The sequence below is a fragment of the Haliaeetus albicilla genome, chromosome 13 (assembly GCF_947461875.1).
Source record: "Haliaeetus albicilla chromosome 13, bHalAlb1.1, whole genome shotgun sequence".
Taxonomy (NCBI): domain Eukaryota; kingdom Metazoa; phylum Chordata; class Aves; order Accipitriformes; family Accipitridae; genus Haliaeetus; species Haliaeetus albicilla.
In genome coordinates, this window is record NC_091495.1 from 4,811,386 (window position 1) to 4,836,656 (window position 25,271).

The 25,271-nt window shown below is 43.2% G+C and overlaps 2 protein-coding genes across 4 annotated transcripts in view; one reads left to right on the forward strand and one right to left on the reverse strand.

Moving 5' to 3' along the window:
* Nucleotides 1-1,378, forward strand: part of FBXO11 (F-box protein 11) — a 77,615-nt gene extending 76,237 nt beyond the window's left edge. For both annotated transcript variants that reach the window (XM_069799939.1, XM_069799940.1), the window contains exon 23: nt 47-1,378. In XM_069799939.1, the coding sequence (XP_069656040.1) occupies nt 47-176 (130 nt within the window). In that variant the 3' untranslated portion in view covers nt 177-1,378. The remainder of the gene's footprint in view (nt 1-46) is intronic.
* MSH6 (mutS homolog 6) lies at nt 1,345-16,555 on the reverse strand. 2 transcript variants are annotated; one of them, XM_069799938.1, is made up of 10 exons: nt 16,212-16,555; nt 14,708-14,910; nt 11,969-12,156; nt 7,901-10,442; nt 6,243-6,508; nt 5,537-5,654; nt 3,206-3,295; nt 2,458-2,612; nt 2,049-2,248; nt 1,345-1,515 (listed from the first exon to the last, which is right to left on the reverse strand). In XM_069799938.1, exons 1-10 carry the CDS (start codon nt 16,493-16,495, stop codon nt 1,434-1,436), a joined length of 4,128 nt encoding a protein of 1,375 aa, XP_069656039.1. In that variant the 5' UTR covers nt 16,496-16,555; the 3' UTR covers nt 1,345-1,433. The 2 variants fall into 2 exon arrangements, with proteins under 2 accessions (XP_069656039.1, XP_069656038.1); XM_069799937.1 differs by having other exon boundaries at nt 7,901-10,445.
* Between the last annotated feature and the right edge of the window lie 8,716 nt (nt 16,556-25,271).

The following is a 25,271-nucleotide window of genomic DNA, read 5'->3' on the forward strand; positions in this document are numbered from 1 at the left end:
GACAATGCGAGTAAAGTAGAAACTAAAGAGCTCTCTTTCTTTGTAGGTTTTTCTGTGACTGTGGTGCTGGAACACTGTCTAATCCCTGTACGCTTGCTGGAGAGCCTACACATGATACAGATACACTATATGACTCTGCTCCACCTATAGAATCTAATACATTGCAGCACAACTGAATTCCTTTCAGAAAGAAAGTCCTGCCATTCTAATATCATAACTGTTAAAACTTTTTTTTTGGAGGAAGTTATACTTGCCCATTTCTGCAGAAAGAGACTGTATTAAAGCGGATGTGTGAGGTGTTGACACTATGGAGCTCAACCTACCAAAAAAGAAAGTGGCAATATGTTGACTCAGGATAACAGAACTGGGCGTTTTAGCATTACTGTGTAAACAAAGACTTTGAAGGGACAGAAGTGAAGAAAAATAAGCTGCAATTTTGTACAGATACCAACTTCTGAAAGCTGGTGTTTTTACAAGTAGCATTGAAACGCAGTCCAATTTGCAGTAGTACTATTCTGTAGACAAGCAGCATTCTTTGTTGCTGCCTTTATGGACATGGGTACCAATTGCTTTTGTAACATGGTAAAAAATGTGAGCTAGCACTTCTGCATTTCTTTTGATTTTTTAACATTTATTCAGATTGAGAAATATGATTTTAATGCTTTAATCTCATGTAGTTTGTTTCTAATTTCAAGCAAAAAAATCTTATTGTACTTGAATGTGTCCTGTTTTGTTAGCACACCTAGACTTGCTGTAACTGTACTCATGTCCCAGTATGTACGTTCTTTCTATGAAAGAGAAAACACTAATCTTAAATTATATCCAGCAATTTTTCTGGTGTCCTCTGAAGTTAGAATAATCTCCTTCCCTGCCCCAGCAATAGTCTGTACTCAAACCACCCTAACAAAAAAAGCGAGTGTTTTAATGAGACTTCCTAGACTATAATGCACTATAAAACAAAGTACCCATGTAACTAAGTTTTGTGAAAGAAATTTTACTATGTTTTAAAGTACACAGTAGAAAGTCTCCTCAAAACAGTCTTGTACTTTACTCTGTTCATAGTTTTTTTTGAACAGTCTGGACATTACTTACATAACCTGCTGGAAATCACAGTAATTTCCTGCTCTAATGAAGCTGAGACAAGTATATATACAGCCCTATACAGTTTCATAGCTTTTTTCCATTTATGTGTATTGGTGACAGTGGGTAATCAACAGCCTGAAAGTGTATGCATGTACCATAACATCTAGACTTAATATATTGTGGAGTACTCAATAACCATTATGTAGAGGGTAGGTAAGAATTAAAGGGTTTAATTTCCTAGGAAAGACAATGGAAAAATGGTCATTTTTAAAAAATAAAGTTTATTAGATCATAACGTTGTCTGATACCACCTTTTTGAGAAACCACCAGTACCAAAAACACTTGTGTTCTTAAAGATGATTGATCATAGCGGTAAGTTTCTGAACAGCATTTGCATCACTTGTTGCACCATCCACCACCAGGCAGAGATACCTAAGGGAAACAATGAAATCAGCTTTACCCAGCATGGACACAGAGCCTCAGCCTCCTCTTACTTGCACAGCTTTAGAAGAGGGAGATGCCATTTCATGCCTGGTGTAAAGGCTGCCAGCAGCTGTCACTACCTGCTGCAGAGGCAGTCGCCAGCAGCTCCAGTACTACTGTAACAGCCCCCAGTGCCCCCCCAGCACTGCGCAGCAGCCGTCAGCGCCGGGCTGGTTCAGGCATTCCTTTGGTTTGGCTCAGCTCACAGCCAGCCCGCACCTCTATGGAAATTAAGCTCTTAGCCCTAGAGACTAGCAGGGTGACCCAAGGCTTAAAATACTGCATTACTCATTGTATCTGTCCTCTTGTAGTCAGGTTTTAGTAGTTCCCTCCCTCACTGCTTGTGAGGTACATTTGATAGTCACAAAAATAGTTTTAACTGCCCCCCCTGCTGTGAGACTATGAGCAAAAGCCACTGCCCAATTTTTAAAATGGATGCCCACCAAGCAATGTGCAACCTAAAAGGGAAAACAAGGCCTTACCTAAATACTCTCAGTGAAAGGGTCATTTTTTCAAACTCTTTCGCCTTTCTGTGCCCCTTCTGAATAACTTCCTCTGGAATATTAGCAAGTCTTGCTGCATTGAAGCCATAGCTCTTCGGACATGCTCCTTCGATGAACTTATACAGGAACGTAATTGTTTCCTGGCTTGGATCCTCACTCTCATTTTCAACCATACATGCCTAGAAAGAGTAAGTTACAAGTCAGCGTATGTAATACTTACTTACCTACAGACTAATAAACACATGAGACATCACATCCTTTTCTCAGGACACATCTGTGACTCTGGGTGGAAGAGTGCAGAAAAGCACGCACAGCATGAGATCTATCAGCCAGAAGGAAAAATGCCATACTTCAGTGCTCACAACTTGTGCGTTACACTTACACATACCATGTGGCCAAGCCGCACAGCCATGTTGTGTGAATGATCCTCTACCAATGAATGGTAGTGTGTGGAGAACAGAGTCCGACACTTGATTTTCTCTGCAAGTTCTTTCACAACTGCGCTCGCTATAGCTGTTCCATCAAAAGTAGCTGTGCCTCTGCCTGGAGAAGAAATGGAAAAAAAGTGGCAAAGTAAATTCAATCCATAGTTTACTTGCTACTGAGGATAGACCCCCCATCTTTAATTGCCAAGACTAACTAACAGAAGCAAAGATGCTTTTCTAAAGGCAAATGCAATGCATTGTTTGCCATGTATCAATTTGTATTGTTTGTTTTTCTCCCTCTTCACTGTGCGGAAGATTGACAAACAGCAGCGAGCAGTGACCCAAGTATTTGCCCCGTAACAATCCCACTCTCTTCTGCACTGCAGAAAAAGACACTTCTGCTCTCTTGAGCCTTGCTACCAGCTTGCTCAAGGTTTGCTGCAAGTAATTATGCAAAGGAAAGCAGGAAAACTCGGCTAGAAACAGGCTAGTAACGATTGGGGGGTGGGAGGTGTTGTATTAGTTCCCAGGGCACTTAAGAAGTTCATGTTTTAAGAGAGACTTGCGTAGATACTGACCAGTTAAAACATTAGGAGCATTATGATGAAACTGCCCCTATGTACTTGGTTGCCATTTAAACAGCCCAACAACCTTACAGCTAGTCTTCAATCTTAGATTTAATTTCTATCTATTACTAAATAGACTAATTACCCAGTTCATCCACAAGGACAAGGGAATGCTCTGTTGCATGCTGGAGAATGCTGGAAGTCTCACTCAATTCAACGAAGAAGGTACTTTCACCTTTAAAAGAAATGACAAAAAAAAAAAAGCCGTGAAGTAGTCAAAGATCTGAAAACCACAACTAAACCCCCATTTAATCTGCCCTAGAATCTTGGTCAAGCTAAAATGAAACTTGACAGCAAACTGAAGATGAACAAAAACTTAAAGCTTTTTTTCCAGCATGAAAATGGTAGGTCTCCATTTGCCAGAAAAAGCAGGGTTTGGCTCCTTAAGAGTACAGGCATGGGCACAAGTACAGTTAATTGAGTAAGTTTTAGGCCACCTTATCTGTCTACTTTTAATAGCACGGGTCAGGTGTGCCAGCTGGACAAAAAAAGGGGCACAAAGGATACAAGATGGGGAGAATCTTTTGCCCCTTCTTGCTCTTAAATGCAAGAGGCAGGCCTAAGGTGTGTGGCTTTTCAGTGTAAATAAGCAAGCAGAAAATCTTAAAAAAGACTAAGAGACTAGCCTTACTGGTTTGGTTGTTGATGTCATAAGGTAATGAATTATTCAGATAATTAAGGCTGTACTCATATGTACTCTACTTGAGTGAGATATGACAAAAGAAATATACTGCTGCTAAGGACTGAACATCTTACAGGAGTTCTAACAACCCAGATAATACAAGGCCTGAAATTTAGAGCTGAAGTTGTATTTTAGCGGATTACAAGCAGAAGTACACAATCATTCAGACCCTTGTACATGGTAAATCCACACGTATAAAGTCTCAGATTTACTAGTTCTTTGCAGGGTTCATTCTGAATAATCACATGCAGCAGCAATTAATGTAATTTCAGAGCAGGCAAGTATTTACTTCCTGTACTCATGCTGCATGAGCACTGCTGTGCTCTAACATAAGTTTTTCAACATGAATTATTAAACAGTGTCCAGCAATCCTGATATTCTCCATTTATTTAAAGAAATTTCCAGGATTTAATATGGTTTTAACAATGTTTAGGAAGAACCATTTATTTGCTGTAGAAAATAAACACCTAAAATTACACAGGCAATTTTTAAATGATACTACTTAAAATTTACTTCATAAAAGTCCTGTTGACATCCATTACAAAATGACTGCCATGGGACAACTTTCACTGTGCTTTCATTTCTACACAGTGTGGAAACTAATGCGACAAGAACAGATTTCAAAGCTAGTTCCGCTGCACAGCATTCAGCCTCGTGATGTGAAAAAACATTTGTGCATGTATTTGGAAAAGAATTAGCTCTCAGTTGACAGAAAAATAAGTTGAAAATGTTACATTTTTCTAGACTACCTCTCTCTTGCAGAAGGGGCAGTTTTTATTTCTACCATAAGCACTTAAGTATTCTTCCATTCTTACAATTTCTTTTTGTACTGAAATTAAACAAAATGGAAAATAGCTGGGCAAAGAAACCCGTAATAAAATTCCCTAGCTGCAAAGAAAAGCCTTGATTTGGGGAAGGGTAAATATTTTTTTAATTAAGAACTCAGAATGATTCATTTCCAAATTCCTTATGTGCAACAAGTTCAGTAGGCTTAATTCCTTTCATATTCACTGACCCACATTTTTCAGCAGAAAGATCACAGAAAATCTGCACCCTCCTTAAATGAGTTGTGATACTACTCTTCTTACCACAAAAAATACTTTGTTCTTCCAGCCCCGTGACACTTTGCCTACCACCACAGGCAGACTTTCCCATTCCAGTTGTTGGGTCATCCTCCACTTCAGTCTTCCTCTCCATGGGAAGAAACAAAATACTCCCAGGAACTGTCAACTACCGCTTCCAGGAAGGAACCCTGCCTCTCTCTTCATTGTCTGAAGAAATCGGATTTCAGACATAAGGCAGGCATTCTGATTGAAACAAGGGACCTCTAGGTAGGCCTTGCAAGAAGCTTAAAAAACAACTCCTCTACCACAGCTACCTGAACATCACTGTCCTATTCCAGAACACTTAGAAAAAGATACCCATGTAAGTAGAACACAATCAGCTGTACCATATCTAAAAAGATATTCCTCAGACTTGCATCCAGCTGGAAGGCAGGCTTTTAATATTAAAATTCATTAAAAAGTGATTCTATGTGTCTGTCAAAAATAATGGAGGACAAGCATATCAAACAAATCAAGCATAACTACAATCCTGTTTCTACTCTGAACGACGAGAGACGAGTTGCCCAGCTCTCCCCCCAAAATCAACAGACTATCCCTTTCCAACTTGCCACTCAAAGCAAGAAAAGAAACTCACCCGGTGGCAAAAGCACTTTGGATTTCAGAAACTCACCTGCCATAATTCTGTCTGAGGCGCCAAGCCTCGTAAATACTCTGTCAATCGGTGTAAGCCTGCAGACTTCAGCAGGTACATAGCATCCCAGTTGAGCCATTATAACCAGGAGACCAGCCTGCAGAACAAACATTAAAACATTTTAATTTTTACTATGTGCTTGGAGCTTCAGTTCCACACAGAGAACGAGGGAATGAAACTGTATTTCCCCTAAAACAAAGACTAGAGTGCATAAAGCTTCCCACTGTTTTAACAGCTCCAGGCTGCAGCGTCATAATCTCAAGTAGGACTAAAGTACTCTGAAAGCCTTCAAAACACAAGTTATCACCGCAAGCAGTGTTAATAAAGCAAACTCCCTGTTGCTTTCCCAGTGGCCGCTGAAGTCTATTTTCATCTTGTTTAACCTGCAGAAGCATCTTTTACCAGATGATGCCAAATACTGGATAAGGCCACTTGAAAAAGATTTTTCCCAACCATCTCTCATAAGAGAAATAAAACTTATTCCTCACTAAAGTAAGCAAAAGTAGAAAATATACTATCTAAACATGGCATTTTCTACCAGATTATATTTTGTCTTTACAGTGTAATTGCTGTACTGTGCTGCACACCCTGAAGACCACTCCTTTGACATTTATAAACAGTCATGTGATTATGCAAAACACAGAGGTACACTGGAACATTCAGTCTTATGCAGATAGTCAATCACCTGTCTCATGAGCGTAGATTTGCCACCCATATTCGGGCCAGTTACTAACACACAGGAAGCTTCACTACTGCTATCTTCATCTTTGCTGCCTATCACAATGTCATTAGGAATAAAATCATCCCCAAAGAAAGTTTTTGTAATACACGGATGGCGTGAATTTTTAAGTTCCAGGAAGGGAGGAGCACTATCCACAGGCAGTAGAATTACAGGTCGGCACAGTGGTCCACCACCATCTTGACTGTAGTTAGCAAGGGACATCAAGACATCTATAAGATTAAGAGAAATTCCAGTAAGTCACGCTTTCAACCTTTCTTTATTCATTCACTGGAATGCATTTACTCATTGAATAGCATTTTTGTAAACACAATTTTCCATTTCCATTCCATTTTCCTGTTAAGGAAAACGCCCAAGAAGTACTCCAGAAGAACAAGTAAAAGATGGGAGTGTTCACAATGTCTTTCCTCATTCCTTCCAGGTTTCTACCGATGCCAGATTAAAAATCCTCCCCTCTAGTTTTTAGTTTAAGTCTTTAAAATCCACATCATTTCACTTCAAAAGCTATTTTTTTAATGTACTTGTATAAAATATTATTTTCTTGTATTGTTTTTTAATTTGGAACAGGGTAAGTAAAGAGGAAATCAGCTTCTGTGACAGTGAATTACTTTGTTAAGAATCATAATGCTGCTTGAAAGTTGCCAGAATAAATTTATATAAATACTAAAATTCTGTTGGCCTAGCAGAAAGCAGCAGCACAACCCCCCTCAATTAGCCTAGCTCTAAGGTTCTGAAAGCTGATTACCTACAAAATGAGACCATGTTATGTGATATTAGAGACTTTATGTACACATATTACAGCTGAGCCTGAAAGCTGTCTCCCTTTCTACTGAAAATCAATTCAGTACTTGCCCTGGTACTGCAGCGTAGCTAATGTGACTGCTTCCCAGCTCTCTAGCCCGCTCAGAGAATCCGTTCCTAGACAACGCTCACTGCCTGCCTGTCCTCCCCTTTCTGCCCCAGTGGCATTCAGAGAGTGCTTTCATTTTTCCCTGGAACAAAGACATCCCAGAGTGCCTCAAGCTAGCAGAAAATTCACAGTACAAGAGTACGCCAGTCCCGAGAAGGGAATGCAGGAGACTGTTCTACCCTAGAAATTTAAGGAAGATTTGGGGAAGTCTTCCTACTAGACTACCTTCTTCGAAGCAGTGACAATGACCACTTTTTTTATTTTTGAAGGCTGCTGAGAAAGCAGACTGCTCAGACAGAAAGATGACTAGCGGGTTAAATTTTTATACCTCCATCTGCATCACTGCCTTCATTTAATAAGAAGCAACTAATCCATACATGAGAATCCTAGAAGCAGCAAGAGACCCACCAGGCTATGCTGAACAGCGAGAAATACTCAGCTGCATACCTACAATCACACAACAGGAACGAAGAAAGAGCTTGCAAACATCAGGACCCAACAACTGTTCTGCCATTTACTGACAGGAAGGAAACAGGCGATCACTGTTAATTACCAACCCTGTTATCGCAATCAGAGTTTTTAAACTACAAATTAAGAGCTGGCAACAAGCCTTTTTTGCTTATCCAGATCGGATTTCATCATTTACTATAAAAGAGTATTTTTTCTATATGTAAAAATGAAGAAAATCTCTTACCTAACACAGCAATGCATTCCACAGCTGTCTGCCAGTCTTTGCTATTTTTATCAAAGTTGTAAAACAAACGCCTCATACAGTCTTTTAGTGCTGCATCTCTGCGCTCTTCAGCATTAACCATGGCAGCCAGCATCTTCTCTATCTCCTTGGTCCAGTAACGCTTATATCCCTTCCTGGTTGACTTCAACTCGTATTCCTCAGGTAAATTACGTGATACTACACTTTCCGGTATTTCCATTTGGTATCGGTTTTTGCCTGCCCCCCAGTAGAGCATGGATTTGAATCCAAGCAGTTTGCGTTGCTTATCCAGGTACTTGTGAAGATCTTCCTCAACAGCTTTAATATCCTGTAGTGCTTTATCGTAGTCAGGGTCAAAACCTGCCTTTGGAGTAATCACTCCTGTCTTTCGAGCTTGGTTATGATCAAAAGCAGTATCCCATCTTTTAAGCTCTGCACTCAAGTCTGGGAAGCGGCCATCTGGATTTTTGGCTTTGCGGGTGACCAGCTGCTTAAGGATTTTAGATTTGAAGTCGCTGGCAATTTCTTCCATGACATCAACAATTTCATTCATTACTTTAAACCCCTCCAGTGCAGACAAAAAGTCAGCAATTTTTTTTTTGCTGTATTTGATTTCTTCATAAAAGATGGCCCTGCTGTCAGGATGGTTCTGACTTTTAAGTGGCGATCCAATACTGTGAATTTTGCTGAGCAGCCTTTCAAGGTCAGGCAGTTTCTTCAGGTGCTCGCTAACTTCAGACATTTTATCTGGTACTGCCAGAAGGTCCTCAACAGCATCTAATCGATCATTGATGGATTTAGGATTACAAAGCGGAGCACAGAGCCACTGTTTCAGGAGTCGCTTCCCAAATGGCGTAAAACAAGAATCAATCCTTTCCAACAAAGTACCTTCTGTGGTTCCGTTGGTTCCGTTCTGCAGGACTTCCAAGTTCATCAGGGTGACTCCATCCAGCACCATCCGCTGGTCAGTTTTGGCAAAGAAACTACTTGGACTCGTAGTTTTTGCAGTATCAATATCCACGGGGACATACTCCTCAAAGTTTGCCAGCGATAACAGCTCCTGATCAATCAAGCATTTTTTGAGATAGAAGACACATCCCCCAAGAGCTGACAAAGCTAACTCACTGTTTTCACCAGGAGTTAATCCCAGCGAGTCGCTCTCTGAAGTCAAAGATTTGATTACAGAGGGCAGAGAACATCCATTTTCAGAGTTCTGTTTCTCCTTGAAATATCCTTCTTCAAGAAGGACTTTTAGTGTTTTAGAGGCATTCCAGAACTGGGAACCAGAGATCAGCCCTTCCTGAATGCAAGAAACAAGTGAGCCCTTCAGTATCTTTTGTGTGTCCACAGACAGGTTCCCCTTCTCATACAGTACCTGCACGGGAGTGTAATGCGCTACTAAAGTCCTAAACCTCGAACAGTGCCGGTCATCTGAGAACTGGCCTACGTAAAACTTCCCCACCGACGTGTCAACAAAGCAGACTCCATAAACACGTTGTCCAGAGGAGTCTTCTTTTTCCTTAACGCACAGAAGGTATTTGTTATGGTTCTCAGAGGGATCACAGTCCAGAACACTGTAAGTCTGAGTTCCTTTGGTGATGATTCTGCATATTTCTCGGCGTACAACCTTGTCAAATTTTGTTGGGTGGGCCATTGACTTGTAGCGCGTTTCCATCATTTCGGGAGTTTCTGTTTGCTCAACACGGGCTACCTTGTAGCCTTTCTGCACTAGAACATCAGAGAATCTGCCAAATGCAGTTTCTGGAAAACCTGAATGGGCCCAAGTACCTTTCATAAAGATCAGGCCCAACTCATTTACACCAGTGACTGCATCCATATGATACAACTCATAGAATTTTCCAACTTTGTAGAAAATCACAGCATCGAAGTTTTGACTTTTCAGCTGCCACCACCTCCGCATTCCTGGCGTACACTTGTTGAGATAGTCCTCAGGCACATGCAGAGTACATGGGTCATAACCAGGGTCACTCTGCCGTCTCCTGTGCGCATCTTTCTTTTTCCCTTCCTGCAGCCAATCAAGCTTTTCATGTTCCCATACTGCGAAGCCACTGGTGCCTCCACTGCAAGCATTTGCTTGAGATTCGAAAGTTTCAGGTGCTGCAAATGATGTCAGCTTAGACTTGGCTTCTAAAGAAACCGTTGCTGCTCTTTTGGGCGTTTCAGAACGTTCATTTTCTAAGCTACTCCTTTTAGCAGGCTTGTTTATCTCTCTTCTCTTTCGTTTAGAAGGGACTTTTATGGGGCTTTCTGCGACACTCTCTGCATCCGTCTCTGTGTCAGTAGATTCATTTTCATCCACCCCACTACTACCTTCCTCGCTGCTTGCCACTTCTTTCACATCAGGCTTGAACTCTACATCAGAACCATCGTGATCACTGTCAGAATCCAACACTCTTCTTCTTTTGGCTTTTATGGCACTTCCCCTGCTCATTACTCGCTTATTACTCTTCACATCCTCCTCACTATTGCAGTCATCACTGTTGCCTGATGCACTTTCACTCATCTGCTGGAAAAATAAATTATTTTACCTCCAGAAAATTCTGGCTACAAAGTAAAGTATTGCTGCTGCAAAAAGAAGCACAAAAACGTGCAAAAATGCAGTAGCTATACTACTTCAAGCAAGAAACAGCAGAGCCACAGCCAATTCCATTTACCTTCACAGAATTAAATTTTCTTCTGGATAACGAACTGCTACTGACCAGTGGAATAATTACTCCTCTTTGCATTCTTTACATCCTCATTCTTTGCATAAGTGATGCTGATGAATAAGATATTTAAACTGGACAGAAGGCATATGGTATATGAAATGCAGCACAAAGGAGAAATGCCTCCATAAGCTAACTCTGTGCTGTAATTTTTTCCTACCGACTATGTTGGAAATGTCACTGGGTTTTGCAGCCTTTCAGTACTGGCCTATGTGAGTTTTGCCCATGTGGTTTTGGGTTTTGGTTTTTTTGTGGTTTTTGTGTTTGTTTTGGGTTGGGGTTTTTTTTGTTTGGTTTTTGGGGGGTTTTTTTGAGTTAACTACCTATTTCCACCTACAAACATACTACCTTATAGTAACCTTCAAGAAGATTGTGCACGTCTAGGAGAAAGAAAAGAAGCTCCATTATTTGCCTTTTCAGCCTGAAACTTTAAGAACTCCAGCGCCAGTGCTGGAGAAAAACAGCAGTGGAAGGACTGTAATAAGTACCAAGTGCCAGTGCCCACCACACTGCTGCCACAAACATAACACAATGCTTGGAGTGGCATATGCCCCTCGGGGCAATGTCACACTGGAGAAAGAGTAGATGGGCCATGCTGACAGAGAAGGTACAGAAAACCACTATCCCATTGACAGTTTCTTCGTACCATTCCTTTCCAAAGAAATTTATTCCAACACATATGGTGGTACTGAAATAATATTTGAATCATTCACAATACAACTTGAATACAAAACAATAAAAGATCTCTTTTTAGTTACCCCACCAACAGATTGGTGTTAACAGTACAAGAATTTGTACTTTAGTGCTACTCTACAACATGAGAGCAGGCTCCAAAAATCCAATTTAAGGCCTTACGATGAATACTCAAGAAGTTAGAAATTTCTACATTATGACAAATTAAAATTCAGATCAAACTTAGGGGAACTTGGAATATGACTAGCAGATAGAGAAGATAAGAAGATGCATCAGAAAAAAGGTTCTTTATGAGTGAGAAAGTGGGTCACCTGCGTTACCCAGGGAGTGATCAATAAAGAGAGTTAGAGGAGTAACTTCTGAGGTCAGTCTTTACCGTACAGAACACCAAGAAGAGGTATTAGACTTGTCTTTCCAACCATAAAAGGTGAGAGACCAGTGTATGGCCTGACAACACAGAAGCAGTGCAAAAAAAAGACATATGGATATATATGCATGCATGATTAAAGAGCAGATTAAGCTGCTATTATGGTACTAGAGAATTGCAGGATAGTCCACTCTTAGTTCCAAGAGACAGCTTCTAAGTTCTAGCACTATTTCTGAAAATGACAGCAAGTAAGAAAAATTTTACCTCCATTTCCTCCTCTTCCTCCTCCTCCTCCTCCTCCTCTGTGTCTGAAGGTTCACTGCATACTGCCAGTTCAAGCCGCTTAGTTTTATCTTTACTTATTGCATCGTCCGCTAGCACCATTGCTCTCTTAATTTCAGGCTTTGTACTATAAAACATACCTCCCTTCTGTGTCTCCCCATCTGATGAACCTTTAAAACCACAAATAATTAATCAGAAACTGAAGTTAGTTTAGCATTTAGCCAGTCATTTAGTTACTGTTCACACTTCACTTTTAAATGTATTCAGACAACTAGTATAATTATCTAACATTCTGTTTTGTTACCAGTCATTCCCACCACATCTTAAATATAGCAACCTGTCACTCATTCAGCCTGATAAACTATCCCTAGAGAAAGTCTAAACACTCACAAATGAAATGCCTACCTAGTACATGAACACTTGAAGAATTGTTTCTATTTCTGTAACTCATTACCACATCTGAACACTTCTAAGCTAAGCTCTAAACACCCTCACGCTAACTATAGTTACTACTGAAAAGCAACACTTCATACTAGCAGTGCAGCAGACCTGACTGAGACCACATGGCTACTTTAGCAACAATAGGTAAGTTCAATCATAAAGTTATTTTCAAATTATGGGCATCAGTCATCTATGACATCATAGATTTCTTGGCTAAAGCTCTGCTGGTTGTTCAAACTGCTCCTAAGTGCAGCAAGGCAGCCAGACCCAACACCAACGTATTAGCCAGATTAGCTGATCATCAATCATGCTGGCAATTCACCCTGACACTGCAAGGTATCAAGCAAAGCCTACTATTAATAACTGCACCATCCCTCTTCCTCTTTCATATCCTGTGAGCACCACAGTTCCTCCTTCCACTACCTGTACATAAACACAAATCCCAGCCAATCTATGGACTGATTTCTAGAAAGGGTCCCCAAAGATGCTGAGATTCATCTTGATGCCATGCTCAAGAAATGAATCATGTATGTAACATATTATGTATTCAACTTGCAGAAAGAAAGAAGGGGGACATAAGATTACACTCTGGATGGGAAAGGGCAATTCCTTTTTCTGTTCCTAGAAGTTTAGATTCACCCGCTCTTGTGAATCCCTTCATATGCTGCTATTAACTGAAGCTTCAGCTCTAAGTCAATGGTAGACAAAAGGCAGCTGAGTTGTAGGAGGCCAACTATCTCAGAAATAAGACAAATGGAATTCTTTCTCACATTCATTTCTTTGAGCTTGCAGTAGCAAAGGATGGAGTTACAAGTAGCTGCTTCTACAGCACAACGCGACACACTAACAAACCAGATCTCCATTTTAAGTTTGCAAACGCAGTGAGACAATCCAAAAATATTTTGCATTTAATGTTGGCAATTTAACAATGGCAGGAGAAAAATCCCATCACGTAATTTAACTGCATACTCAAGCGTGGAACACCTGCATATTCACTTAACCAGCTTGTATGTAATTCCACTTCTTGTATGCCCAACTGTTAGAAGCCTAGCCCTGTCACGTCTGTATTTACAAACAACACCACAACATAAGAAACTTCTCCATTTTCTTACCCAAAGATTCCAACACTCTTACTTTGTATACAGAGATGCTTTTTGTCTGAATTTAAAAGCAAAGCATGTATTTTAAATATTTTTACTCTGTTCTGTATTAACCACATTTCTTGTAGATAGACCAGTGTTTCTATGTTTAAACATTTTGAACACGTCTTACTTTCCTGCAATTTTCTTTTGGTACACAGATCAATTCTGCTTACCTGTATTTGCTTCTAAATGCAACTGCAAGCTGTTAAAATATATTTTATTCTTTTAAAATACCTTCAGGAAAGATACATATAAAGTACCAACCAATTCACTTGCCTTAAATTATGCTAACATTTACGGTAATAACATGACCGTTTTAATTTAAAACTACTTATGGCTTAAATGCAGTACATTTAAGTATAAACAAGCCCAAAAAAATCACATGAGATGGAACTCTGACTTGTAAAAAGTAAGAAACTGTTTAAATTCAGTTGTTTCACTGACATCATAAGCAAATTCTACAGTATATCAAAAATACTGTATTATACCCAAAGTACTTGTTTGACTAACAACAGAACAGTTTACAGCAACATAATTTATACATGACTGTTTACAGCCAATGATTTACAGTTTTAAGCAACAGTAAAATTATAAAACCAGGGGAAAACAGATCATGATTACTAATGTGAGTTTTATTACGCAAAATGTTGAAATAACACCACAGTAGAATTAATTTTAGTTCCCTAACATCCTGTGCCTAGTCTTTTGATGCTGGACAAACTGCAGTTCCCAAATAGCTAATAAAAACTGGGTTTGGCACTCCTAATATTTTAAGGATTTCAGGGCTAGAAATTGAAATAGTGGACTTATCTTTTAGATCTTCTTTTATATTGATGGGAGAAATAAAGGAAAAAACTTCAAAACATAAGCAAGCTTCAAGTTTGCGTTCTAATCTAATAAACAAGAGGGCTTAGTGGTTTACGTTTAAGAACCATATAACCATAAACGCACCTGTAACCCTCAAAAACTTGCTATGTCTAACTTACAACGTACAAAACATGTTTTCCAACTCAATACTGATCTTGGTTTTGCTGCTCTTTTCTCTATGGAGAACACCATACCCTATATTCCATGCCTATTTTTCAAAAACAAAAAGTGGCATATTTCCATTTCAAGAAGTTTTATTTGCATCTCTTACCTTTATATGGCCTCAGATATTTAATACTGACCCAGCCCCTTGTAGGGCTGTCATCAAAAAACTGTACGTGGACACGAGTGGATTTCCCTTTTCCTCTGACTATTGTTCTTTCAGTCGGATGGTTGTATATGAGACACGGCCACCAAGGATAACCTTCCATCTTGGCCCAGACCAAGTCACCAGGTGAATACTCACAGGAGACACTGCAAAGACAACAGATGCGTAATTTAAGGAGCATAAACATTTAAAAGAGCTCCCTTCATAAACGTAACTGCACGCTGCTTCTGAGCGGCTTGCGCACTGAAGGTCTTGGGTGGCACCCAGGTGGTGCAACCTGGATTATACAGTCCTTCTACACCACCGCCAATGCTTCTCTTCAACGACTTTTTGGATTTGCTCCTCCAGGTTCTACTGGATCCCTCCAGAGATAAGAGCTTTGTAGCCACAGAAGATGGGCCGAGGTCGGGAGGGACCTCTGGAGCTCATCTTGTCCAACGCCCCTGCTCAAGCAGGGCCACCTAGAGCCATGTGTAACCAGACTCTTAGCGGATTTCTTAAGGGACGGGGAGAGAGTAACTGGGTCCAACAGTCACATTAACTTAAAGAAAAAGGTTGCAGACCACCTATTACGAATTGCCAACCTACGTAACCAAGACGAGTTTTCCTGTAGAGACTAATTCTCAACAGGGCACCTGAAGGAAACGAATAAGATTTCAAAAAAACCCTCAAGCTACAAAAACTAAAGCAATAAATAAAAACCTCGTCTCCACCGCAAAGCACCTGATGCGGCTTTCGTTCGCTCTCTCCTTCTCCCCCAAGATTTCAACCCAGCCGCTGATGACCGGGGGCGGCGGGGGGAGGGGGTATCCCCGCAGGCTATAGCCAAACCATCAGCCAGCCGAGACACTTAAACCACCAAGACGCGGAACCGAAAGGCAATTGAGGCACCAGGGAAAACCAAAAAATAAGATTCCCCTCCGGGTGGATGCCGGCGTTACCCCCAAACCCCGGCTGAGGCAGAAGGCCGCCGGCCTCCCATCACGCCGCGCCGCTGCCGGCAGCGCCTCCCCCGCGCCAAGGCGCCGCAGGCCCGCACCCCCCCACGCACACACACTCCCCCCACACACACACACTCCCCACACGGCTCCCGCCACCCCCCACACCGTGAGGCGGCGGCCAAAAGCCCGGGGGGCTCGCTGAAAACCGCTCACACACACACACACACACCCCCCCCGTGCCGGGAAGGCCCCGGTGGGCCCAAGCAGCCGCCGTCTCCCGGGTGGGGGGGGGGGGGTGGTGAGTGAAGGGGACGGACGGACGGACACGGACACACAGACGGACACCGGCGCCTCCGCGCCCCGAGGGGTCCCGCTCCAACGGCCACCGGCGACAGCACGCGCCCCCCCCTCAACGGTCCGCGCGCGCGCTGCATCCCCCCCCCCCTCCTCCCCTCCCCTCACGCAGGCCGCCCTCCCGCGGCCTCCTCTCCCCGCCGCCGGCTTACCTGGGGGCCTTGGCGGCGGCGCCGTCCCCTCCGCCCTTCTCCCCCACCTCCTTACGCCGGGCCGCCGCTCTGCCCGGTGCACCGTTGCTCGCCGCGGCGGTGGGGCTGGTGGTGGCGGCCTGGCGGCCATTCTGCTCCCCTGAAACGCGGCGGCGGGTCCCGGCGCCGGCCTGCGGAGGGACGGGAGCGGGTGGGGGTGGCGGTGCGGGTGGCGGTGCAGCCGGCCGAGGCGGTGCCGGGGAGGCCTTGGGGAAGAAGCGGAGCAGGGTGCTCTGGCGAGACATGGTCCACGGCGGGAAGCGCGGCCCGCCGCCAGCGCGCGCGCCAAACCCGCCGCCCGCCCCGCCCCGGGGGGGTGGGCGTGGCCGATCCGGGCCCCGCCCCACCGCAGCGCGCGGGAACCGCTGTGGGGGCCTTGAGGTGATTCCGCCCGGCCGGGGTCTTCGGTCCCCTCCGCCGCCCGCGCCCACCCTGGCAGCCTGAATCCCGGTCCCCGGAGGTGCTCCTCGGGCTCTCCCTGCTGGGATCTACCGTGTTATGCCTCGCTTTCCCTCTCCCTGCCGCTGGCAGAGGGCCTGGGGCGCCTCGGGGCCTACCGTGTGGTAGCGTCCCCGGCCTGCTGGGCCGCGGTCTCCCAGGCCGGCGTTGCCCGAGTTCGGTAGCTCACGGCAAGGTCTGTCCTTGTTCACTAACAGCCCTTCAAACCCTGCCTCTCGTCTGCAGTGAGGCCACAGCGGTTGTTGCGATTAATGTTGGTAGGAGTAATGGGATGAGCTGGGGCCTTCCCACAGAAAAAACCTCCTCAGGGAAGGAGAAGCTGTGGCACCTGCAGTGGAGAACTTCCTTCCCGCCCCTGCAGTAGAGGGCAAGAGCAGCGGTGCGGTGGGAAGAGGAGAAGCTGGTACGTGGCCAGAGGAGAAGCTTGCACAGCTGCCGGTCCCACTGCCAGGCTGCAAAGTGGTACTTCTCAGCTGGCTTTGCCGGCAGATGCACAAGAGGGCTAAGAAATGGCAGCTAAAATAATACGATCTTTTCCTCTGCTCTTCCTACGTGTTTTTTTCATATTCACAGGTGAGGCTATGTCCTTAAAAAGCAACTTTCTGATGCATTAGAATACAGTCCATCTCACGGTTCTTAACTGTTGTGCTTAAGCTACAGTATTACAGAGCGAAACCAAGAACTTATTTTTATCAGCATAGGTTCAGAGAAAAGTTATTTACTATCACCAGATGTCTGTTAGCATAGCTTTTTCTTTCACTAAAATTGCCGTTTAATACTGCGAGCCAAAACCTCTCCTACCGCTCAGCACAACTGTAGCCAGAAATGTCACAGGAGCGCTCCCACCGCGAGTAAAAAAGTGGAACTGCAAGGTAGGGATGTGACCACAAGAGGTCACGCAAACCCAAACGATACTGAAGGATTTTAAACGCGTGTTCCTTCTAAAAGAATTATTTCTGTTTAATTCCAAACATAATTTCCGTTTCATCTAATTGCTTTCATAAACAATCTGATGTGTCCTCAACTACACATACCTCAAACTGAAATAGAAAAACAACTGCATTGGGGATTCCAAAGCACATGGACTGTGAAGTGTTTGGAAGTGGAACACGCTGCAGGACAACCCCCTCGGCAGATATTGCTGTTCCTATCAAAAACGCTCGCCAGGACTGGTACCTGCAGAGATGTTTAGGTAGCACATTTTTTGTCAATTGTTTACAGGAAATAGGCCACCCTATTTAAATTTGTTACTGTCTGGAAAATTACACTCCGATCATCCACCTGGCAGGCAGAAGCAGGGAGATGGGCTGAGGCAGGGAGGGGAAAAACTTGGGAGAATGCTGAAAGCAAGTCTTTAAAGATGAAGCCTGTTTTGAGCAGACTCCTGATAGATCCTGGCAGCTTCTCCCTGGCGACGACTGTTGTCAGTTCATATGAGGAATGGAGATGACAGAAAAACATGAAAGGTCACCTGAATTTGGTGGCCTCCTGAGCCAGCATGGTATGAGCACCACAGAAGTCAGTGTGATGTTGGGGTCGGTTTTGGTAGCCCTGGGATTTCTCCAGGATGGCAGGAGCACGTGAGTTAGTCCTGCTGGCGGCTCTGCTAGAAGAGGGACGTGCTGCCAATTTGGTACAGCTATGGAGGTCTCGAGAAGAGACTGTGGTCCTTGGAATTTACAGACCACGTGGTCCAGAAGCTTGACCGAGGGGCCTGGAGTATGCACCTGTCCTGGTTTCAGCTGGGATAGAGTTAATTGTCTTCTTAGCAGCTGGTACAGTGCTATGTTTTGAGTTCAGTATGAGAAGAATGTTGATAACACTGATGTTTTCAGTTGTTGCTAAGTAGTGTTTAGTCTAAAGTCAAGGATTTTTCAGCTTCTCATGCCCAGACAGCGAGAAAGCTGGAGGGGCGCAAGAAGTTGGCACGGGACAGAGCCAGGGCAGCTGACCCAAACTGGCCAACGGGGTATTCCATACCATGGGACATCACATCTAGTATAGGAACTGGGGGGAGTGGGGGCGGGGGATCACTGCCGGGGGACTAACTGGGTGTCGGTCGGCGGGTGGTGAGCAATTGCACTGCGCATCATTTGTACATTCCAATCCTTTTATTATTACTGTTGTCATTTTATTAGTGTTATCATTATCATTATTAGTTTCTTCTTCTCTGTTCTATTAAACCGTTCTTATCTCAACCCACGAGTTTTACTTCTTTTACCGATTTTCTCCCCCATTGCACTGGGTAGAGGGAGAGTGAGTGAGCGGCTGCGTAGTGCTTAGTTGCTGGCTGGGGTTAAACCACGACACACCTCTGAGAAGATTAACACTTTGTTTTGTGGCTTTTTAGTTTGTCCCTTGCAATGATGCCAGTTCTCCTGGTCTGTGGTGTCCCCGTGTCTGGGTCTGGGCATTCCTCCATTTAGGGTGACAGCCACTTAAGAAATGCCGCATTGGAAACATACCTAAGTCTGTATTTTAGAAAGGCTGGATCCAATGTCAGGTGCCTTCCCCAAAGTGGGGTAGCTCCACACTTTGGTATCCACCAAAATGTAGGAGGTAAACTTTGCAGTACTGGATTATTGTACATCCCCTTTCCTCTGGTGGGATCAGGCTGGGGGAAACACAGATCACACCAGTATTTTTCAGATAGTGTTTAATTATGCTGTTATTAATCACAAGGGACTCATCGCACACTGCATTCGCTTATTCCCTCACACAGTTCACAAACATGCACACTAACCGGTACCCAAGTGGAGCAAGAGTTGGGAGACCAACCCCAGCTGTGTACTTAAAAGCAGAGGCATGTCTTGATGTGCCAGGGGCTTTGAGGTGGGTGTTCAGGAAGTCCCTCCAGATGATTTGTTTCATCGTATATCTATGTGTGTGTGTTATATACACAGATAGATAGGTAATCTTGTAGTTTTGCAGATAGCAGCCTTCTTGGATGTAGCCTGGGTTGTATAACCTGTGGTTGATGCTAGTGGATTTGGACAGATTTGGCAGAGTCTCTGTTCAGAGTTTATCAGGTTTTGTGGATTCAGCAGGACTGCTAGTCTCTGGAGTTTATCAGTGCTTGGCAGACTTTCGCATGCTACCGCTTGGCACATGCTTTCCCTCTCTTCAGCCTGCTGCTTTCTGGTACCTATTTCTCCATCCATACACACACCTGTAGAGCCATTCACACAAACTCACACAGAGGGGGCTTTTATGACATGATTTTCAGCTTCTCTCTAGTAAAATATGTAATTCTACTTGTTTTTCTACCAGTCTTAGCAGGGTAGGCTAAAGAATAATTAAAACAGGAAAGTCTTTGAAGTTGTTTCATAGGAGGCTGTAAAAGGTGACATTACTGAAAACGTTATAAACAACTCTGTCCTTCCCCCTTTTTTTTGAATATTCTGTTTTGAAGAGAAAACCATAGGGAATTGTTAAGTTGCTGTAGTGCAGACTTTACACCAAGCTCAGCGGAACACTGAAAAGTGCTGTATTTATCTTAATTCTTTTCCTCCCCCTCCCCCTGCCAATGCATACGCAAATACTCCCACACAGCCTTCAACTGTGCTTTTTAGCTCCCTAAGTGGTTCTGAACAATTTCCATTTTAGGAACATTGGAAATGGCAAGGATTTGGCTTTTTTCAAGATAATACCTCAACACTTTTGAAACTGAAACAACTTTGGATATACCTTGCTTTACTAGATTATACAGTACCTTCTCTACAGCTGATACAGAAAAGGATGATGGACTGTTGTTAATAGTGGGGCAGGATCCAAGACCTAGCTTGCAGTGCAGTGACCCTCTGCTATACCTTGGCTTTCCTCTGGAGTTTGGAATTAATCATTTCTATCTTGTTAGATGCTGGAATAAGGAAAATGCTAACCAGGTAATTTTGAGGTCTTTCTGGAAAAATGAAATAATGTAAATCAAGAAGGATACCTACAACAATAACCACAACAGAAAAGCAAAGTACACTTGAGGCCAGATGCCTGGTTGTTTATCTTCTGTAGTGTTTGCTATCTCTGATATTCTTTGGAACAAACATTTGACAGGAAGGAAGGGTCATTCCTCAGGTGAGGGATCTTGTTCTTGAAGTTGCCAGGTACAGCCAAGAGCAAACTGCTGAGGCTTAGGATGCAGCAGGAGCAAGGGTGCTCCTGGAACAGGCAGTGCCCTCGCTGACCATGATGCAGACCCACAGCATCTGAATCATAGAATCCTAGAATCACAGAATAGTTTGAGTTGGAAGGGACCTTTAAAGATCAGCTAGTCCAACCACCCCGCCATGGGCAGGGACATGTTCCACTAAATCAGGTTGCTCAAAGCCCCATCTAACCTTGCACGCTTCCAGTGATGGAGCATCCACAACTTCTCAGGGCAATCCGTTCCAGTGTCTCACCAGCACCATAGTAAAAAATTTCTTCCTTATGTCCAATCTAAATGTACCCTCTTTCAGTTTAAAACTGTTGCCCCTTGTCCTGTCACTACAGATCCTGGTAAAAAGTTTCCCTCCATCTTATAAGCCCCCTAAATATATTGAAAGGCCTCAATAAGGTCTCCCCGTAGCCTTCTCTTCTCCAGGCTGAACAACCCCAACTCTCTCAGCCTTTCCTCACAGGAGGGGTGTTCCAGCCCTCTGATCGTTTTTGTGGCCCTCCTCTGGACCTGCTCCAACAGGTCCATGTCCTTCTTATGGTGGGGGCCCCAGAGCTGGATGCAGTACTGCAGGTGGGTTCTCACCAGAGCAGAGTAGAGAAGGAGAATCACCTCGACCTGCTGGCCATGCTGCTTTTTCTGCAGCCCAGGATACAATTGGCTTTCCGGGCTGCAAACGAACATTGCTGGCTCATGTCCCATTTTTTGTCCACCAGTACCCCCAAGTCCTTCTCTGCAGGGTTGCTCTCAATCCCTTCATCCCCCAGCCTGTATTGATACTGGGGGTTGCCCTGACCCAGATGCAGGACCTTGCTCTTGGCCTTGTTGAACCTCATGAGGTTCGCATGGGCTCACTCATCAAGGCTGTCCAGGTCCCTCTGATGGATCCCATCCCCCAGGCGTGTCAGCTGCACCACTCAGCTTGGTGGTGTCTGCAAATTTGCTGAGGGTGCACTCGATCCCACCGTCTGTGTCGTTGATGAAGATATTAAACGCTACTGGTCCCAGTCCAGACCCTTGAGGGACAGCACTCATTACTGGTTTCCACTTGGACATTGAATTGTGCAGGCGGAGCAGGGTACTGATAACACCAGCAGCCCCAGACAAGGCAAGGGGGTGGGTCAGATCCAGGGTCCGTCCAGAAGGCAGGGCTGCAGGCAGGCACACCTGCAGCCAGCATTGCTCAGGCAGGGGCCGGGTGCCCAGGGCAAACAAATTGTTGATAACAAACTTTTGAAAGGTCTTCAGGCAAAATTTGCTAAACCATTAGCAAAAGAGCTGTATCTGCAATAGTTAATGTCAAGAGCAGGCTAGGAAAGTTTGCTTTGGTGGGTGTTTGAAGCACAAGATATGTGCACTACCCCTCTTTGTGTGCCTTCTGAGCAAAGTAACAAATTTGTCTACCAGAGCTAACAGAAAGCTCTTAAAGTGAGAAAAAAAACCCTGGCTATTATAGGTAGGATTTTTTCATTTTGAACAAAACTGTAAGATTTTCTCATTCCAATATTCTGCAGTTATCCCACTGGGACAAATGTAGCAATTTTCACTTTTCCCCTTTAGTATGAACACATTTTTCTGAAATTTTTTTTAATATCTTTTATTTTCTTTTTTTGGCACAAGATGTGACTATGGAGGAAGATTGTGAGTCTTAACTGTTTTTTATAGGGCTGCTGCAAATACCCAGTAACTCTGTCAAAAGCAAGTGAAATCAAATAGCTTAATGGGGAGTGCAAAGAAGAGTCCACTGCTTCATTCGATTAATGTGTGTCCTTTCTCTGAGGTTGACTTGAGCTGCTTTTATACCCATAGAGGTGAGATGATCAGAAGTAACCTTAAAGCAGTGCTAAATGCTTTATGGGCCTTACCTTGGTGACAACGGGTGCCAGACCAACCTCAGATTTTGAGGTGGAACGATTTACAGAAACAGTTTCATCATGCCAATATAGACAGGACTGAAGACAATGTTGACCTTTCTCAGAAATTCCCCTAAAGGAGAATTTAAGCATGAGATATGCGCTGTAAATAAGGTAACCAGTGAAAGGTTAAGTTTTAAGAAAAACACGATCATGACAAAATGTTAGTGAGTACTGAGGTCATTCTGACCTAAATATAATTGATCTGGTAGGCTGGTAAGTATCAGATATCCTAATATACTAATTTTGTGCAGGCTTGGAAAAAATGAATATGTAAGGGTGTTGTAAAAGGCATTTTACATGTTGTGTTTAAAAGGCATTTTTTCCCCAGTGCTAAGTTTACTACTTCTCAGTTTCCTCCTCAGCATCCAGCATACTTGAAGGGCTAAGCATGAGTATGAAAATAAGTTAGAGACTGTTTATTCAGTAGCTCATTGTTCTGTAATTGGGTTGAGAAACCACCTTTATTTTAGTAACAGAAGATAATTAATTTCCTCTTTGCTTGCTTTTTGCATGTCTGCAGACATGCAGCTTCCTTGTACCAGTTTTAGAGGAACTTGTATAGCAGCAAGAAATGAAGCAAGAAATGCATGTTTATTTAGGGTCCCTTTAATTACACAGTCTATGACTAAAACCTTTTTACTGTTTTTCTTACATGGCAAAGCAGCAAAAAGAAGAAACTGTAAGATTTCTGAATAAATGACATTTTAGGATGTTTTGTTTACAATGTGCCTTCTTTTAGATGCAGGTCTGAAGTGAGATGAGAGCTGCTGGAATGGCATGTAGCAGAACTACCAGAAAGGAGAGTTCAAAAATCAAGAAAAGTCTAAACATAACCCGTGAAATTGATTCGCAGCCAAACCGCAGACAGACTGCATCTCCAATTCAGGTGTTTCTCATGTGATACAGTATAGATCCATGCATAACAATAGTAAGTCTTAAAAAAATAGAAATTAAAAAAAAGCATGAAACAAAAGAAAAATGGGCCAGGGCTGAAGACCATCAAACTGTTCTACATGGTTCCATCCAGCTCCCACAGCGCAGGAGTATTCATCTGCTGATTTTGTTGGGTTCAAGATGCTCCTGCGTTTTGAAAGTGTAGTAGCCACCCACAGTTATCCTGCTTCCTGCCTTCTGTTTTATTGTGCTTCTATTAATAGTATGAGTGCTTGTGGGTTTTTTGATGATACAGTTTAATAATTTCAATTTGCAAAGAAAAAATTACTCATAAATCCAGAATAAAACAACTGTAATCAAACAGTCTGACCTGCATAACACAGGGCATTGCATTTCCCTGAACCAATCCCTGTTTAAATCAGATAATCTCTTGTGGAAAACAAGCAGTTTTGATTTAAAGGTTTGCAAAGACAGACCATAATAATGGTCTGTTAATTAAGTACGATGAGATATTTGCAGCTGTTGAGGCACGGAACATAAATTTGAGCTGGATGGATAGGGTTAAGCAAGTTCCACATTTTTTTCCCAGCACTGAATTAGCAAATTGGTGTTGCAAAAAGAAAGTATTTGTATTTTGCATGACTGATGTTCTCTTACTTCAGAGATATGACCTGTCAACATTGATGATAGGTGAGAGAGGCAAAGGGAAAGCAGCCTGGTGATGACGAACAAGTACGGTCACTGCTTGGAGAATTAAATGTTTCAGTTCTGCATCCCTGCCAGATACTGCTCGGAGAGCCAAAGGAAGATTGGTTCCTACTAATTAAAATGCAGGGGAAAAAAGAAGAGACTTCTTGATTTCCTTCTTAAATCTATAACTTTGTTCCTTATGGGGAGCTAATCTCCTGCCAAGTGACATTGGCAGTAAATCTGGGAAATGTCTTCCAAAAGATGTTTCTCTGATGAAAGTGCAGATCGGGACAAGGATGAGGTGACATGGGGCAAGGTGGTCTGTTCTGCTACGACACGATGCTTTGAGTTTCACACTGGAGGAGTGTTGTGCCCACTGAGCCCTGTCCATGCTGGATCCATCCCCTGACTCAGACCTCGGCTGCCAACTGGTTTTCATAGCAAGAGAGATATAGTTTAACTATGAACCTTTGCTGAACATGTATGCTTTTACTAGGAAATAATAACCAGTCAGCTTACTGGGAATTAATAGCTTATTAGAACTACTACTCTGAGCCTTTTTTTGCAGACTTCTTAATGCAGATGCTCTGAGAGGTCTCTTTCCTGAAGTTTCTGTTTTGTTAGCAGCTTTATATTTATGTGAATTTATTTTTAAAGTATGTATACACTGAGTTTGTGACAGTCAACAGTTTATTGATTGAAGTGAGTCTAGAAATTAATTTTCCCCATGACGGCCAGGTTAGTGCTTGTAAAGTAGCACAAAGGGCAAAAGGTCTGAGGGACTCAGAACATGAATTCAAATGTTTAACAAGAGTTCGTTTTCTTGAAAATCACTGCCTATGTGCTTGTGGCTGCACTAGAGAGCTGGTTCAACACACATTTCTCTAACCTAGTAGTTCCCACTGTAAA

Coding starts and splice junctions, on each gene's coding strand:
- MSH6 (XM_069799937.1), bottom strand. CDS start 16,495: ATGTCTCGCCAGAGCACCCTGCTCCGCTTCTTCCCCAAGGCCTCCCCG. Junction 14,911..16,211: donor GCCGCCGCCAAGGCCCCCAG/GTAAGCCGGCGG, acceptor TTGTCTTTGCAG/TGTCTCCTGTGAGTATTCAC. Junction 10,446..11,968: donor AGGAAGAGGAGGAAATGGAG/GTAAAATTTTTC, acceptor TTATTTTTCCAG/CAGATGAGTGAAAGTGCATC.